This window comes from Sorex fumeus, unplaced genomic scaffold (genome assembly GCF_029834395.1).
Source record: "Sorex fumeus unplaced genomic scaffold, SorFum_2.1 ptg000013l, whole genome shotgun sequence".
NCBI lineage: Eukaryota > Metazoa > Chordata > Mammalia > Eulipotyphla > Soricidae > Sorex > Sorex fumeus.
In genome coordinates, this window is record NW_026606070.1 from 31,185,351 (window position 1) to 31,202,032 (window position 16,682).

The 16,682-nt window shown below is 49.8% G+C and overlaps 1 protein-coding gene across 1 annotated transcript in view; it reads left to right on the plus strand.

Annotated features, from left to right (window-relative positions):
- USP46 (ubiquitin specific peptidase 46) overlaps window positions 1-12,858 on the plus strand; it is a 52,216-nt gene extending 39,358 nt beyond the window's left edge. The window contains exons 5-9 of the mRNA XM_056111286.1: window positions 5,180-5,256; window positions 7,566-7,649; window positions 7,945-8,142; window positions 10,892-10,970; window positions 12,650-12,858. Of these exons, the coding sequence (XP_055967261.1) occupies window positions 5,180-5,256; window positions 7,566-7,649; window positions 7,945-8,142; window positions 10,892-10,970; window positions 12,650-12,751 (540 nt within the window). The 3' untranslated portion in view covers window positions 12,752-12,858. The remainder of the gene's footprint in view (window positions 1-5,179; window positions 5,257-7,565; window positions 7,650-7,944; window positions 8,143-10,891; window positions 10,971-12,649) is intronic.
- The last annotated feature ends 3,824 nt before the right edge of the window (window positions 12,859-16,682 follow it).

The window sequence follows — 16,682 nt, forward strand, 5'->3', positions numbered from 1 at the left end:
AATCGGTGAGTCAGAATAATATGCTTTCTAAATTTTTTTCTTTGCTTTTTTTGGGTCACACCCGGCGATGCACAGGGCTTACTCCTGGCTCTGTACTCAGGAATTACACCTGGCGGTGCTTGGGGGACCATATGGGATGCTGGGAATCAAACCCGGGTCGGTTGCGTGCAAGGCAAAAGCCCTACCTGCTGTGCTATTGCTCCAGCCCCAGAAAAATGTGCTTTTGTAGTTAAGGTTTGATGTTCTGTGTTTGTCAGTTGGGATTGTCACACACGCAAAAATTGTGTGTGTGTGTGTGTGTTAGTTTCCCTGCAGAGAATTGTCAAGTCAGAAGAATGTGCTTTTGTTGTTAGGGTTTGGTGTTCTGTGATTGTCAGTTGTGATTGGCACAAAAATGAAAAAATAATTTGTGTGTGTGTGTGTGTGTGTGTGTGTGTGTGATCCATGAGCAAAAATAACTAACCAGGGTTTTAAGAGTGTTTTATTTTTCCCTCTAATGATGTTAGTTTTGTTCATGAATTTTTTTTTTACCTTTTTAAAAATAACTTGGTTGCAACATAGTTTGCATGCCATAAAGGTTATCCATCTGGTGTTTTTTTTTTTCCATTTTTCTTCTTTTTCAAGCAGTGTACTGCATTGTACAACCATGATCATAATCTAGTTTGAAAACAATTTGTCATACCCATGGTCTGCGTCTGTGCCTATTTGGTCCCTTTGGGAACCCCAGACCACACTCTCTTCGGCCTTCTCAGTATCTGGTGAAAGATCAGCTGCCAGACAGCACCGGCCCCTCCAAGGGCTGAGTCTGGGGGTTATGGTTTGTGTCTTTCATTGCTTTTCAGCACTTGGTCTAGGATCTGCCTTGGCCAGCTCTCTACGGATCAATCCCACTTGATGTTCGTTGGATTTACAAGTGTTTGACCTTCTCCAAATTTAGGAAATATTCTGCACTTTTCCAGAAGCTTCTCTGCTCACTTCGCCCTCTGCTCCAACTCATACTCCAGTTATGTGTATGACATTATCTGACATGTCTCTGAGTAGCTCTAGTTTTTATCCACCCCCCCCCCCCCCCCGCCCCGCTTTCTTTTAAACCTTTGTTTTCCTCATTGATTTTCTCATTGCCTAGTGTCTATGGATCTGTCTTCAGGTTCACATGTTCCTTTTGCTGTCACCTCAGTTAGCATTTGTGTTTATCCAATGTATTTTCAGTTCTGGACTCTCCATTTCATCCTTTTTCATGGTTTCTTTTCCTTATCTGAGGGTTTTACTTTAACAAAGATAGTTTAATAGTATCTTTAAAACCCTTGAGTGCAGGGCTGGAGAGATAGCACAGCAGGTAGGGCGTTTGCCTTGCAAGGGGCCGACCCGGATTCAATTCCCAGCATCCCATATGATCCCGTGATCACCTCCAGGAGAAACTCCTGAGTGCAGAGCCTGTGCATTGCCAGGTGTGACACCCCCCCCCCCCAAAAAAAAAACCCTCAGCTGCTGATTTCAATATCTAGTTCATCCCAGAGTTGTTCTAGATTGTTTTATTTTAAGAATGTCTTCTTTTTCCCTGTTTATTCATGTGTTTTAAGTTTGGATCTTCTCTGGAACATTGAGAAATCTGAGAGATCTGTGCTCTTTTTTTGTTTGTTTTTATCCCCATTTTCTCTCTCTGTGTGTGTGTGTGTGTGTGTGTGTGTGTGTAAAAGCACTGAATCTCATTAATCATTAATTTTAGGAGGTATTCATTGTGTTTAGATGCAAACTACAAACTTTCATAGGCAGCAGTTTGAAACTTGGGGTAGCCGCTAGTCTCTTGGGGTACTCCAGGTCAGCCACAGAGGCAGGCAGAGCTGGTGGGGGTAGAGATCCCACCTCCTGCCTCCCCACTCTCCGTCCAGTGGCCCTGGCTCTCCTGGATCAGTGTTGGGGCTCTTGAGTGGAAAGGACTGATCCCCCACCTTCAGACACCCCGCTGGAGACTGTGAGAACTCACACTTAGTCATATCTTTCCTGGCCATAGAGATAGAACAACGGGTGTATCTTTCCTTGCATGCGACTTACCCTGGTTTGATCCCTGCAGTGCTCAGGGCTTATTCCTGGCTCTGTGCGGAGGGGTCAGTCCTCGTGGTGCTTGGGGGGCCGATGGGGTGCTGGGGTCAGGTGAATGTGAGGCCAGTTTCTTACCCACTATGCTGTATTTCCTGGCCCTATATGTCATTTAAAATACAAAATTAGGATAGGTGTATAAAATTATATAGTTTGCTTACTTTTTTTCTCCTCATTTAATTTGTTGTCTGTATCACATTAAATCATTCCCAGCTTTTTGACCATCTTAAGTCATTTAAAATTTTAGAAGATGGAACTGGAGGGATAATACGGGGTTAAGCCTCTTTCCTTGCATTCTACTGACCCTGGTTTGAATTCTCAGCACCACATATGGTTCTCCAAGCACTTCCAGGGGTCACTCCTGAGCACAGAGCCAGGAGGAGCCCCTGAGCACTGCCGGGTGTGACCCAACCGCCCTACCCCCTCAAAAAAAGAAGAAGAAGAAGAAGACTCTTAGGAGATGAGGGAGCGAGTTCAGTGGGCTGGAGCACATTCTTTGCATGCAGGAGGCCAGGGTTCAATTCCGGGACCACATTTGGTTCCCCAGACATCACCAGGAATGGCTCCTGAGCACTGCTGGGTATGCCCCCACCAAATAAAATGAAATTATACCCCTCCCCCAACTTTGTTTTGTGAGGCAAGATAATTTTTTTTTGTTGAAACTTACTTCGAAAGATGTGAGGAGGAAAATAAAAACGTGTGTGTTGAAGAACACAGGCTTCTCCAGAGTGGAACTCAGTGAGAAAAGAAGTAGGGACAAGCAGGCGAAGTTTGTGCTCAGGAGAGCACGGGCCTGAGAAGCAAACAAACTTTGACAAAATTTTTTATTTGATTTTTTTTTAAACCAAACTTTAAAAATTTTTATGTATTTATTTTTAAAATTTTTATTAGTGAAACACCGTGAGGTACAGTTGTAGACTTACAAATTTTTATGCTTGGGTTCCAGTTATACAGTGGTCGAGTACCCATTCCTCCACCAGTGCCCATTCTCCACCACCACTGATCCCAGTATCCCTCCCACCCCCCAGCCCCCCAACCCACCCTGCCTTTGTGGCAGGGCACTCCCCCTTGTTCTCTCTCTCTTCTTTTGGGTCCTGTGTTTTGCAAGAGAGGCATTGAGTGGCAATCATGTTTGGTCTGTAGTCTACTTTCAGCATGCTTCTCCCATCCTGGGAGGATACTCCCAACACCTTTTATTTGGTGCTCCTTTCCCTATCTGAACTCCCTTTTCCCCTAGCATGTGTGGCTGGCCTCCAAGCCATGGAGCAAAACTCCTGGTACTAATCTCGGCCACTCTTGGGTGTTAGTCTCCTATTTTGTTACTTTATGTTCCCCAGATGAATGCAATCTTTCTGTGTCTATCCCTCTCTTTCTGACTCATTTCGCTTAGCATGATACTTTCCATATTGTACCACTTGTATGTAAATTTCATGACTTCTAACAGCTACATAGTACTCCACTGTGCAGATGTACCAAAGTTTCTTTAATCAGTCATCTGTTCTCAGGCACTCAGGTTTTTTCCAGATTCTGGCCATTGTAAAGAGTGCTGCAATGAACAAACAAGTGCAGATGTCACTTCGACTATACATTTTTGCCTCTCTGGGATATATTCCCAGGAGTGGTATTGCTGGGTCAAATGGGAGCTCAATTTCTAATTTTTTTGAGAATCGTCCATACTGTTTTCCAAAAGGGCTGAACTAGTCGGCATTCCCACCAGCAGTGAAGGAGGGTCCCTTTCTCGCCACATCCGTGCCAGCACCGGTTGCTTTTGTTCTTTTGGATGTGGGCCAGTCTCTGTGGTGTGAAATGATATCTCATTGAAACCAAACTTTTTTTAAAGAGAGAAAGTTTTCAATCTGTGGACTCCTGGATCAAGGTCAGAGAAATGTGCCCTTCTCTTTACTGCCCGTAGCCTGAACCCTCCAAGCTCTCGTCCAGCCGCTGGGCATGCATCAGGGCAGCCTTGGCCTGGGGTAGGGCTAAGGAAAACCTGACCCCAGGATGGGTGGGCTCAGGAACAACAAAGCTAGTGGGGACAGCCACCAGGTGCCCGCTGGTGGGGCTTGGGGGTTCCTGCAGGTGTGTGGGGGACCCGGGTTCTCGGCTTCAGTACTGATTGTCCCATGCAGGGGGGAGGCCCTGCCTTAGCTTCCTGGCATGGGACAGAGACAGGGCGCCCAGGAACTGGCAGCATGTTGCTGTGAGTGAGGGAATGTGAACAGGAGGTGCTCCTTCCTCTCCTCGGCTCCGATTACCCGGCCCCCTGGATCAGGTATCCCCTAGTGCCCCCGTAGACTAGGCTATACCTGAACCCCTAGATCAGGTACCCCCTAGTACCCAGGTAGACTCAGCTGTGGCCAACCCCCTAGACCCAGGTATCCCCGAATGCCCCCGTAGACTAGGCTCTACCTGACCCCCTAGACCTAGGTACTCCCTAATGCCTCCATGGATTAGGGTGTAGGGGGAGTTTTCTCTGATTTTTACTTGTAAGTACCTGGCAGAACTTTTTCCTGGAGATAAATTAATAAAATCGTGACAGCCCACCCCCTCCCCCAGTATCTCTTCTCCCCACCCCCCCTCCTTTCCCCTCCCTTCCCCGCCTGTTCCCTCCTCTCCTTTTCTTTCTTTTTTCTTTTCTTGGTGTGTGTGAGGGGATCACACTCGGCAGTCCTCAGGGCTTACTCCTGGCTCTGCTCAGGCATCACTCCCGGTGGTGCTCATTGTACCGGAGCACTTTACCCGCTGTGCATTCTCTCTGGCAGCGTAGCAGGAGGTTCTCTGTGTGGCTTGTTCTTCCAACCCGTCGTTATCCTGATAGGTGCAGGTGTGCCGGGCTCCTCCTCTGGAACCCGGAGCGCGAAGGCTGGAGAGGAGGAGCAATCGGGCTGAAGCTGCAGTGTGTCCCAGGCTCCTTCCCGTGGGGGTCTGTTTCCCGACACGTCTCTGTGGGAATCCAGGCCCCTAGCTCGCAGCTCGGGTTTGGGGTGGGTGCCCGTGACAGTGCCAAGTTCCCTCCCCCGGTCACTTTTGGGCCGTATTCTGGGCCTTACAAAGCTTTGTTTCTTGTTTGCTTTCGCTGCAGGTTAGTAGCAAGGATGAAGATTTTCTTGACCTTTCTGTTGACGTGGAGCAGAACACATCCATTACCCACTGTCTGAGGTAACCTCGGGAATGCTGACGGGGTCAGGGTAGTGAGGAAGGGACAGCCCGGGCCGGGGCCAGGGGCTGGGGCAGAGACCTGTGCTCCTGCAGGAAATAAGCTTCTTTTCTGTTAAACCCATATAACCCTGTGATTTCCTGTTTTTCCCTTCCTAAGAGAGATGAAAGAATAACTGCGTGGTCGGGAGAGTCCCACTGGGAGCGGGGACCCAGCCAGGTCATTAGTTGAGAAGTTTAAGCTTTGTTTTGTTTGGGCTTTTGGGCCACACCCGGCTATGCTCTGGGCTTACTCCTGGCTCTGTGCTCAGGAATCACTCCAAGGGGGGCTCATGGGGACCATATGGGGTGCTGGGGATGGAACCCAGGTCAGCTGTGTGCAAGGCAAAAGGAGAACAGGACTGGAAGAACAAGGCAAACTCCCTACCCACTGTACTCTCTCAGGCACTAAAAATAACATTTTCTTCCTCTCCCTCCTCCTCTTTCTCCTTTTCTTCCTCCTCCTTCCCCTTCTCCTCTTCTTCCCTCCCTCCCTCCTTCCCTTCCTCCTCCCTCCTTCCCTTCCTCCTCCCTCCCTCCCTCCCTCCTTCTTTTTTTTTTTTTTTGGAGGGAGGTGGTTTGGGTCACACCTGACTGCCTCAGGGGTTACTCCTGGCTCTGCACTCAGGAATTACTCCTGGCAGTGCTCAGGGGGCCATGTGGGATGATGGGGATCGAATGCGGATCAGCTGTGTGGAAGGCAAACGCCTGTGCTATAGCTCCGACCCTGAGGTGTTTATTCCTGTGCTCAGGGATCACTCCTGGCAGGCTCGGGGGACCATCTGGAGTACTGGGGATCCAGCGCAGGTCAGCTTGTTCAAGGCTGGTCATACCTTACGCGCTGTTCGACCGTGCCAGCTCTGCTGTCGGGGTTTTATTCCATTAGGGCCTCAGGAACTCTGGGAGGGCTCAGAGGTGGGGTACAGGGTGGGATGCTGTGTGTCCTACCTGCTCTGGGTCCTATGCTGGCCCCTCTGTGGTGGCCGTGTGCGGGCACCAGGCACCCCTGGCAGAGGTTTTGGGAAGGAAAAAAAAAATTTTCCACATGCCTATGCCATGTGAGTGAGCTTTGGAACCGGTCACTCTCATGGGGGCTCTGAAGAATGTTCATTCTCATCCCGGGACTGGCTGGGTCAGGAGATGTCATGGAGGAATCGTTATATTCGGGACGTTCTCTTCCGAGCCCTTGGCACTATAGCGCAGGAATGTTCAGTAGACTCTTCATGACCAGGAGGGAGTTAAGAGCTGTGACATTTAACAAGAGAATGAAAGTTAAATGGTGCCGGAAAGCTGGTGACAACTGAGAATGCAGAATCTCTGGCACGGCAGCGTTCACTTCCCAGGCTCAGGTTCTTGTCCTGTGGCACATGGGGGTAGGGGAGGCCATCAGGAGACCATTTGGGCTGCATTGGTTCCAAGTAATGGCGGACTGTGGACACTTTAAACTCTGGTGGCTCTACTTCTGCACTCTTTGGACCCCCAGGCGCCCATGGCTCATTCCCACGCCATCTTCTGTTCTGTTTTTAGACTCAACTATTGAGTTGAGTTGGTTTGGGCTCCTGCTTTCATGGTTTTTTTTTTTTTTTGTTATAATTTTTCTTTTTGGCTTTTTGGGTTCCACCGGGTGATGCTCAGGGTGATGCTCAGGGGTTGTTCCTGGCTCTGCACTCAGGAATTACTCCTGGTGGTGCTTGGGGGACCATATAGGATGCCAGGGATCCAACCCGGGTCGGGTGCGAGCAAGGCAAACGCCCTACCCACTGGACTGTTTCTCCGGCCCTCCTATCACAATTTTTCACTTAAGAGTTTCTAGCTCTTCTCTCCTAAGCCCCGAGTTTGCTCTGAATTGGTCGACATCCTAGTTCCTATTTCTCTCTGCCCTGTTAAGTAGAGCCGCAGTGGGAAACCCCTAGCACAGTTGTCTCCCAGCACAGTTGGCCTGAGGAGCTGAGGAGGACAGTCGGAGCACTCTGGTCTTGTCCCCTCCCATATTCACATAAAAAAATCGCCAGCAGGGAACTGGAGCGATAGCACAGCAGGTAGGGCGTTTGCCTTGCATGTGGCTGACCTGGGTTTGATTCCCGGCATCCCATATGGTCCCCTGAGCACTGCCAGGAGTAACTCCTGAGTGCAGAGCCAGGAGTAAACCCCTGAGCATCACCGGGTGTGACCCAAAAAGGGAAAAAAAAAATCACCCAACAGGCTATAGCCTAAAACAAAGCCTGGGTACATGTGGGGCAGGTTTGAAGATAAAACCTGGTCTTTCCCCGCAGAGACTTCAGCAACACAGAAACGCTGTGTAGTGAACAGAAATATTATTGTGAAACATGCTGCAGCAAGCAGGAGGCCCAGAAGAGGTGCGTGAAGGCTCTCACTCTCCTGTTTCCTTCCCCTGAGGCGGGGGTGGGGAGGTGGCTTTGTATAGTGAAGAGGAGGCCCCCCCCCTTTCCCCACCTGCTGTCCTCCTGCCCCTCTTTCCTGCCCTCGAAGATCAGGTCCATGGGCCGTGCTGGGACAGAGGGTGGGGAAGGGGTCGTGTCCCCGGCCCTCAGTGCCAGACCCTCACCTCTGCGGGCCCAGTTGGGGGCATGGGGATCGGGCTGACGAGCACCCCCGACGTTGACATTGGGCCTTCTCCCGCCGCTCTCCCAGGATGCGAGTGAAGAAGCTGCCCATGATCTTGGCCCTGCACCTGAAGCGGTTCAAGTACATGGAGCAGCTGCACAGGTACACCAAGCTCTCCTACCGCGTGGTCTTCCCGCTGGAGCTGCGGCTCTTCAACACCTCCAGTGACGCCGTCAACCTGGACCGCATGTACGACCTGGTGGCCGTGGTGGTGCACTGTGGCAGGTGAGGGCGGGCGGGCACGTGGCCATCTCCCTGGGAGTCTGCATGCCGGGAGCCTGGGGGAGGGGGGTGTGTTGGGCGGGGTCTTGCTGGGCGGGGCTGGTACTGGGCGGGGCCGTGCTGGACCCTGTCTGTCCTGGGCTGGTTCTGTCCTGGGCTGGTTCTGTCCTGGGCGGGGTCTGCACTGGGCGTGTCTGTCCTGGGATGGGTCTTTCCTGCCTGGGGGGGCGGGTGGGTGTGGTGGAGCCCTCGTCATTCCCCATCTCCAGGTAGACACAGATATACACATGGACACGTAGGACGAGGTCCCAGAGCCACCACGGTCTTGGCCCTCCACGTGTTTGCTCAGAGGGAAGCTGATAGCATCAGTGCAGGGAGAAGGGGAGGAAGGCTTAGGGGGACATGGCAGCGGTGAACAAACGACTGCCCCTGCGCCGCGCGCGCGCCACCTCTGCTTGGAGAAAGAGCCGGTCTGTGCAGATGCACTGTGAGCTCCTGAGTGTCGAGAGATGAGCAAGGAGAGGACGGAAGCGGGAGGGCAGACTTCATCATTATCTGTTGCCACTCCGGGAAATTGAAAATGGTACTCTTCAAATATTGTTCGCAAGTTTTCAATCTTTTTCCCAGCATTCTAGGATAAGTACTACAATTGGGGAAAAGGGAAAAAAAGTTAGAAGAAAAGACCTCTGGCTTGGGAGAAAGCAAAAAATTTTGTTTGTTTGTTTTTTGTGGGGTGTTTTGGGAGGCACACCCAGCAGTGCTCAGGGCTCGCTCCTGGCTCTGCCCAGGGACCATTCCCGGAAGGGCTCAGGGACAGTACCGGGCACTGTCCAGGGATCTAACCTGGGTTGGATGTGTGCAAGGCAAATGTCCGCCCCGCTGGACGAGTGCTCTGGCTCCTGAAAGCAAAGCATTTTTGCTGGACATTCCTTGAGGGTATGTTTTTACCTCCTGTTTGGGAGCAAGCGTGGAAGAGGCCAGTGAAGTTTTTGCTGTTGGTTCCCATTGGCCCAGGTGGGATGGGTCGAGCCCCGGGATGGATCCTGGGGATGGGAGTGTTGCTCGCCAGTGAGGCTTCTGCTTCCTGTTGGCCCAGCTCAGCAGGTGGGGAGTGGGCCAGCCCCAGGGTCGTGTGGGTCCCAGCAGGGAGGCGAGCGCTGGGATGTTCACGTGCAGCCTCCCAGGCAGAGCCACCCCTGTCCAGCTCCTTGGAGGGGTTGTCAGTCACTAAGGTGTTCTCTTACCTTCTCAGGAAGGTCCATTCACTGGCCAGCTCTGCACCAGCTTTGCGTTTCCCCTGAAGAATCTTGCTAGTTGAGTCATTTTTATTTGGGGGGGGGGGGTGTCACATCCAGTGGCGGCATTCCAAGGTCATTGGTGACGGTGGTTGAGTTTGGAGTGGGCCCATGTGTGCCCACCCTGCCCACCACCTCTCTGCCGCCTCCACTCTGGCCTCATGGCTGTTGTACAGACTCCCCAAAGCCCCCTTTCTCCCCCCCCCTGCATTCGCTCCTCCCTGTTCTCAGCGTCACTTGCTTGTCACCTGAGGTCCACCTTCCCGTCCCCCTTCAGTACTCGGTGTTCTCAGAATCGTCTTTTCTCCATCCCACGCTGGCTGCCTTCCTGCTTATAAACCCTCCCGGGATCTGCCTTCCTCTCGGAGCCCCCTCCCCAGGAAGCAGGGGCCTGCACAGCCAGAGGAGGGCCTGGTGGGCGCCCGCACAGCTGTCCGGCCTGGAGAGGGCTTGGGTTCGAGCATCTGTTTTCCCGCTGGGTTGTGAGCCCCAGGAAGACAGACGCTTCATTAGTCTCAGCATTCCCTCCAGGCCCGGCGCAGCGCCAGGTGTGTGTGATGGGCGGGTGTGGGCACTCACGGGCCCTGCCTCTCTGTGTCTCCTCACACCCACATCTTTGCTCACGAGTCACTGCCGCTGTTTTCTTTTTTGTTAATTTTTTTTTAGGTAAGGTAAAGGTAAAGGCCCTCCCGTTGATCGTCGATTTGCTCGAGCGGGCCCAGTAACGTCTCCATTGGAGACTTTGTTGTTACTGTGTCTGGCATATCGAATACTCTCGGTAGCTTGCCGGGCTCTCAAATTTTAATTTTTATCATTATTATTTTCTTGTGATTTTTATACATTTTATTTTCATAAAGTAGTTCACAATAGCTCATTACAGATAATATTCAAACACCCACCCCACCAGCGAGTATCTTCCCACCACAATAAGAGGGAAGTGTGTGAAGGTGGTTGTATTTCATTCTGGGGCCAATTAAGCCCGTGTATACAAGAAAGCAAGCAAGTATGTTAAAACCAAACACATTTGCTACTTTCGGTACATCAGTGGGCTAGAGTATAAGGAGGTCTCGCAGCCGAAAATGCGGCCACGCTCCAGGAAATTCTACAGTGCTCTCTTCTGGGAGCTTTGCTTTATAGTCTCTGGATCTTGGCCGTTGATGGGATTACATGGCGCACCGGGGGCAGCTTGTGTGTGTGACTGCCAAGCTACTCGAAAACTGGGGAGCTGGGTGGAGGGGGCCCAGTCCCGATCCGAGCAGGCTTGGAGATCTCAGCCACGGGTCCCGCATACCTGGGTTCCTCTGTCGGTTCCTTCATGGGTGAGGCTCATCCGAGCGTGTGGAGAGTGGCTTTGAGCATGGCTGTGCTGCTGTTTTCTGTTCTGAGACTCTTGAGGCTTTTCCAGAGAAGTAACCATACTTTTGTTTTTCTGTTTGTTTTCTCTCCCCCCCTCCTAGTGGCCCTAACCGTGGGCATTATATCACTATCGTGAAAAGTCACGGCTTCTGGCTTTTGTTCGATGATGACATTGTCGAGGTTGGTATGAGCCTGTTTCTATGACTGTGGTGGGGGTGGATGTATGGGGAGTGTGGGTGGGTGTGTAAAATGGGCCTCTCTTCCTACCAGCGGACTTGAAAACCATTTATGTCACCATCGAAACTCAATTTCCCTTGCCAGTGGCAAGGGAGGACGATGGACGGGGTGTCCAGCCCCCTGTAAGTCTTGTTCATGCCAGTCTATTTTCTTCTGTGACTGTGGGACAGGCCGGATGAATTTGCAAGTTCTGTTAGCATTTTTAAAAATGATAATGAATTTTTTCCATATTGAGTAGTTCTATAAAGTATTTAAACTTAAAAAAATGTTTTTTTGGGGGGCGGGTGGATAGGGAAGCACACTCAGTGGTGCTTAGGGGTTACTCCTGGCTCTGCACTCAAGGAGACTCCCGGATCATCAGAGATGCTGGGGATTGAACCCTGGTCAGCCGTGTATAAGGCAAGTGCCCTACCTGCTGTACTACTGCTCCAGCCCTTTGAAGCATTTAAAAAATTTAAATAATAAAATATATTTCCATTCTGTTGGACCTGGAACTTTTTCTATTACACCGAAGTGTTGGATATGTGGATATTGTTTTAGAGACAGACTGGGGGCTGGAGAGATAATACGGTTGGTAGCATGCTTGCCTTACCTGTCCCTTTTTAGTTCCCAAAGCCCCATATGGCCCCCCCGAGCGTGTCAGCAGTGACACACAGTTCGGAGTAAGCTCTGGAGCACTGCAGTATAGCGCGCCCCCACCCCCAATAGATTTAAAAATTATTTATTTATTTTTTGCTTTTTGGGTACACCTGGTGATGCTCAAGGGTTACTCTTAGCTCTGTACTCAGGAATTATTCCTGGCAGTGCTCCAGGGACCATATGGGTTGCCGGGGACTGAACTCAGGTCAGCCGTGTGCAAGGCAAACATCGTACCTGTTGTGCTATCACTCCAGCTCTCAAATAGATTTTTTTTTAAAGGAAGATCGGCTGGAGTGAAGGCCAGACCCAGGCCAGATCTTAGTCTGTATTAGGTCATAGGGGAAGGAGTGAATTGGTATCCCTAAAGAGGGTGAACTCTTGAGTGTTTTCACGTGCTCTGGAAAGAATACAGTTATTCCTGGGTGGGTGGGGATTGACAACCCCCCCCCCCCCAGACAGAGAAGTGTGCCCCCCACCCCCCTGCTAAACAGAGGAAGGAGATGAGAGCTGATGAGCGCAGGCTGTTTCTAGAAAGCACAGGCCAGACTAGGAGCCCCGTCTTCCTCAGAGCCTCTGCCAGAGATCTGTGTCACTCATTTGACTTCTGGCCAGAGACACAGTTCAAATGACCATGCTGGGGCTGGAGCGATAGCACAGCGGGTAGGGCCTTTGCCTTGCACGCGGCTGACCCGTCTTCTATTCCCAGCATCCCGAGCACCGCCAGGAGTAATTCCTAAGTGAAGAGCCAGGAGTAACTCCTGGGCATCGCCGGGCGTAAGCAAAAAACCAAACCAAAACAAAACAAATGACCGTTCTCCCCAAGGCAAGTCTCTGCAATTGTGTGTTTGCCGCTGAAACTTGTGACCAGGCTCCTCACGTGCACCCATGGGTCCCCAATCCCCCAATCGATTCTGTCTGCTCTTACCCACTTCTCCCTGTGCTCCTTTAAACAGTGGTGTTCTTTTCTTTCTTTCTCATTGCAGAAAATAGATGCCCAAGCTATTGAAGAGTTCTATGGCCTGACATCAGATATTTCAAAAAATTCAGAATCTGGATATATTTTATTCTATCAGTCAAGAGAATAACTTTAAAAAGAACTGAGGGACTCATCCTAGTATGGGGGGGGAAGGTTCGAAGCACTGTCTTGGGTTCTCTGCTGACCACCCCCCGCCCCCCCCCCGGCGGCCCACCCTTGCCGTTGCTCCCGTTCCCAGGGCCCGGCGGCGGCGTGAGGCTCTTTCTCTCCTCCCCCCACCTGTTGTTTTTCCTCCATTCAGCACTACGTGTGGTTTCCTCTTAGTCTGAGGCGGCGTTTGCTGCAGTCCGCTGTCCGTAAGAGTTGTGTGCATAACAGTTGCTCGTGTAGGTTTGGGCCCGCGCCGGACGATCAGCAACTGCCTGGCAGAACTTGAGTTTGACGTCTTCGTCCAGGGTCTGTGGTTTCTTCTGGTTCGTTGGTCTCAGGCTGCCTCTGTGGTTGCTGGGGTGTCTGCCTGCCAGTTTTCCTCCTGCCAGAAAGCGTGTCCAGAAAGCCAGAGGACAGGAGCAGGCGCGCTCACCCTTCAGGGCAGCGCCCGTAGCTTTCTGCGGGCAAGCGTTTGAAAATCGAGTCACCTCGATGCTATAAAATCCTCAAGGAGTGCCTTGGCCGGCGGCGGCATGTGGGACAAGCCCCTGGAGGGGCCGAGCTCAGCAGGCAAAGCCCAGAGGAAGGACAGTCCCAAACCAAGCACCCGGAGAAGAGCTCTGTGCCACCCGCCCGGCTGTGGCGACCCTTCTGCCTTCTCAACGACACCGCGTGAGTGGCTGTGTTCCTGGTGCTGCCGAGTGCTCCGGGCAGGGCGTGCCCCGGATCCTGTCCACCCCGGGGTCCTTGGCAGGACCCAGAACCACTAAGGCCCCACGCCTTGGCCACCGTGCATCGCCCTTTCAGTCTGTTTATGGAGGTGCAGGAGTGGGGTGGGTGGGGTGGGGTTGGGGGGGTCCAGAGAGCGTGCCCCGGGCAGGTGGGGGACAAGCACACAGCAGCAGGTCTTGGGGACAGACTCACAGGATGCCGGTTGAGATGGGAGATTTTTTTGCGAGGGAGGAAAGACCTCATCTCACCCTAGTTATTTTTACTCCCCCCCCCCTTTTGTTATATATGTATTTATTAGATTATTTGAGTATCGATACCTTTTATTAAAAGGGTCGATTTGGGTGGTTTTTTTTTTTGGACATTGAGCTGGTTTCTGTTTTTCTGCAGATCTGATGAGTCCTAGGTCTTGGCTTCCCGTGAGAAGTCAGTGGACTTCCATACACTATGATATACTGTGAACATATTATTTTGTTACCTTAACAAATCAGCGAACAAACACAACAGACTTTCGGCATAATGTGAACTAAAGTTGAAGTTGGAAATGTTAGCAGTTACTTTGCAACAACTGAGAGCATAGCACTTTATCTAGATGAAAACTGGATTTCTTACCTTAGAAATACCTTGAACTGATTGTTGCTCAGAACCTAAATAAGCATGCCAACACTTCATTTGTTCATGCTTGAAGTGAAATATTTTGCTTTTCACTGGAGAAGACAAAAAACAGGGTGATTTTCATGTTATTTTATACAAGTGACGAAAATATACCTTGCCTTGTTTAGAGGCAAATTCATATTTATAAATACTTTGTCTTTTTTTTTCCCCCTTCCATGAAACATATATAGTGATCCCTTAATCTGGAAGGTGAGTCTTTATTCTGTTTTTCAGGAGAAACACTTTTTCCACTTGAAGGTGATTGATAATAGGGAACTGTTTGTACCATATATAACCCATATACTTGACAGCAGGTTGCAAAGTTTAAAAAAAGTGATGGTTGATCTCTAATATATTTGGAACTGATTCATAAAAAGAAACAATTAAAATTATCTTTGAAACAACTCTTGCAGCAAATTTATTAGAAAAAGGTGTTTCATTTGATAGCTTATAGAAGTAGTATCTAAATGCTAAGTCTTAGTTTCAGTACATTTTGTTGTTTGTTCTGGGGAGCCGTGTAAAGAATTCTTCTCAGTGACTTCACTGAAGGGTCAATTAAAATTCAGTACTCATGGATAGATTTTTGGAATCGATGAAAGTATGAAAATGATTGTGTGGTGATTTAGGATGATTGTGTGGAGAGGACAGGGAGACCAGAGTGCACTTGACACGCTCTGGGGTTATTTAAATGTTAGCACACTGGTCATCTCTTCGTCTTCCTCCTTAGTACACAAGGCACCAGGCGGCTCCCACCCCCTGCCCCCGTCATTTCTCCTTATGTAAAGACAGCATGCAGACACTTCCATGGTTTATCCTCATAGTTCCGATGAAGCCACGAGTGACATCCTAAGATCAGCGAGAGCAAAGGCTCAGCAGTATTTCCCCCAAAGGCCAGGGTTTTTGTGTCACTTGTGAATGGGCTGCTGTGCTTCTTTTAACTGCTGAGTGTCTTAAAATAACTTCGTGTTTCCTCATGTTGAAAAGAGAAGATACACGCCTTGTGGGTTACGTACCAATTTAGCATCTAGATTATGGGCATAGTCATTCATGCTGCAAAGCCATTGGTTATAAAGCAGGTGTGGGAGGTTTGGAACCAAGAAATTCATGGAACCACAGAATACCTGTGTAAGTTTTCACAGGGAGTCTTCCTGTTTGATTTTATGGTCTGATATACTTTGGGTATAAGATAGAATGGGGTGGGCGGGAGAGCAGAAATGGTCCCTACGCGCTATTTTCTTGGGCATGCCTGTCAGTGGACTATGTTCTAACTGGAGCTTAGGGCTTATTTTAGATATTGGACTGTAGCTTTATTACAGATGGATTTTATCTTTAAACATTGCATTTTGATCGACTTTGTATATTCATGTGTATTAAAACATTGTGCACTAAATGTTCTGCCCTCGTTTGCGACTCTGTGGTCAAGGCACTTACCAGCACTCTGGTGAGTAACTCCTGTGAGCAGCATGGGCCAGGGAAAATAGTTTTCTTCTTTTTTTGCCTGGTTAAATTTGTGTTTGCTGGTATTACACTAATTTATTTTTGGCTTCCATTTCTGTATAACCAATTACTGTTTTTGTGTGGCATTTATCTGATCTTGTTGCTAAAAGAAAGTATAGTTTTTCTTTGAAATAACCTGTACTCTATTCCTTTTTTTAAATTAATGTAACCCAATTCAAGCACTTTAAGCAATAATGTCAATCTTGTGAAATTTCAATCAGTTTAACACCCTGCCTCTAAAATTGTTTGCAAAAAAAATATTATTAATAATAATCATAGGAGTTCTCTTCTTAGAGAATAAGATCCAGGGACTGTTATCCCCATGGACTGAAATCCTTTTTCTAAAATGTGAGTCACTGACCTATGTCGAGTTTAGGTATCCACTGCAGTTTTGAAGCACTGACCACGTAAAACACGTTTTCGTGATGATCATGTATGAGGCAGTTTGCCCTCAAGGCTGATGGGGAGTCCGGGTTGAAGATGACTCACCACTCTTTTGAGTGAAAGAGAAAAACAGGAATTAATCCAGTACTTGTATCTGGGGTATTGCAGATGGAGGCAGGGGGCAGGGGGAGATTTCAGGGAAGGTGATCAGCCCTCAGAGAGATGAACTGCCTAGTTGGGGGTTTGCATAGAAATTCTCCTTTACTATTTATGAAACCAAAGATCAGTTCCCCAAATAAAGAAACCGCTTCCCCGTGCTGGAGTCCACCAGTGTCCGTTCTGGCCTTGGAGTGTTGATAGCCAGCCCCTGGCTTCAGAACCAATTTCTCCTCCCTCTCCCCTCTTTAAGAATTCCCAGCTGGGAGTCAGCGCACACGCACACGTGCGCGCGCGCGCACACACACACACACACACACACACACACACCCCTGCTGGGAGTCAGCATACACCCCTCCCCCCCTGAATTCCCAGCTGGGAGTCAGCACACACCCCTGCTACACACACACACACACACACACACACACACACACACACACACCCACACCCTGCTGTTCACGTGTCACCTG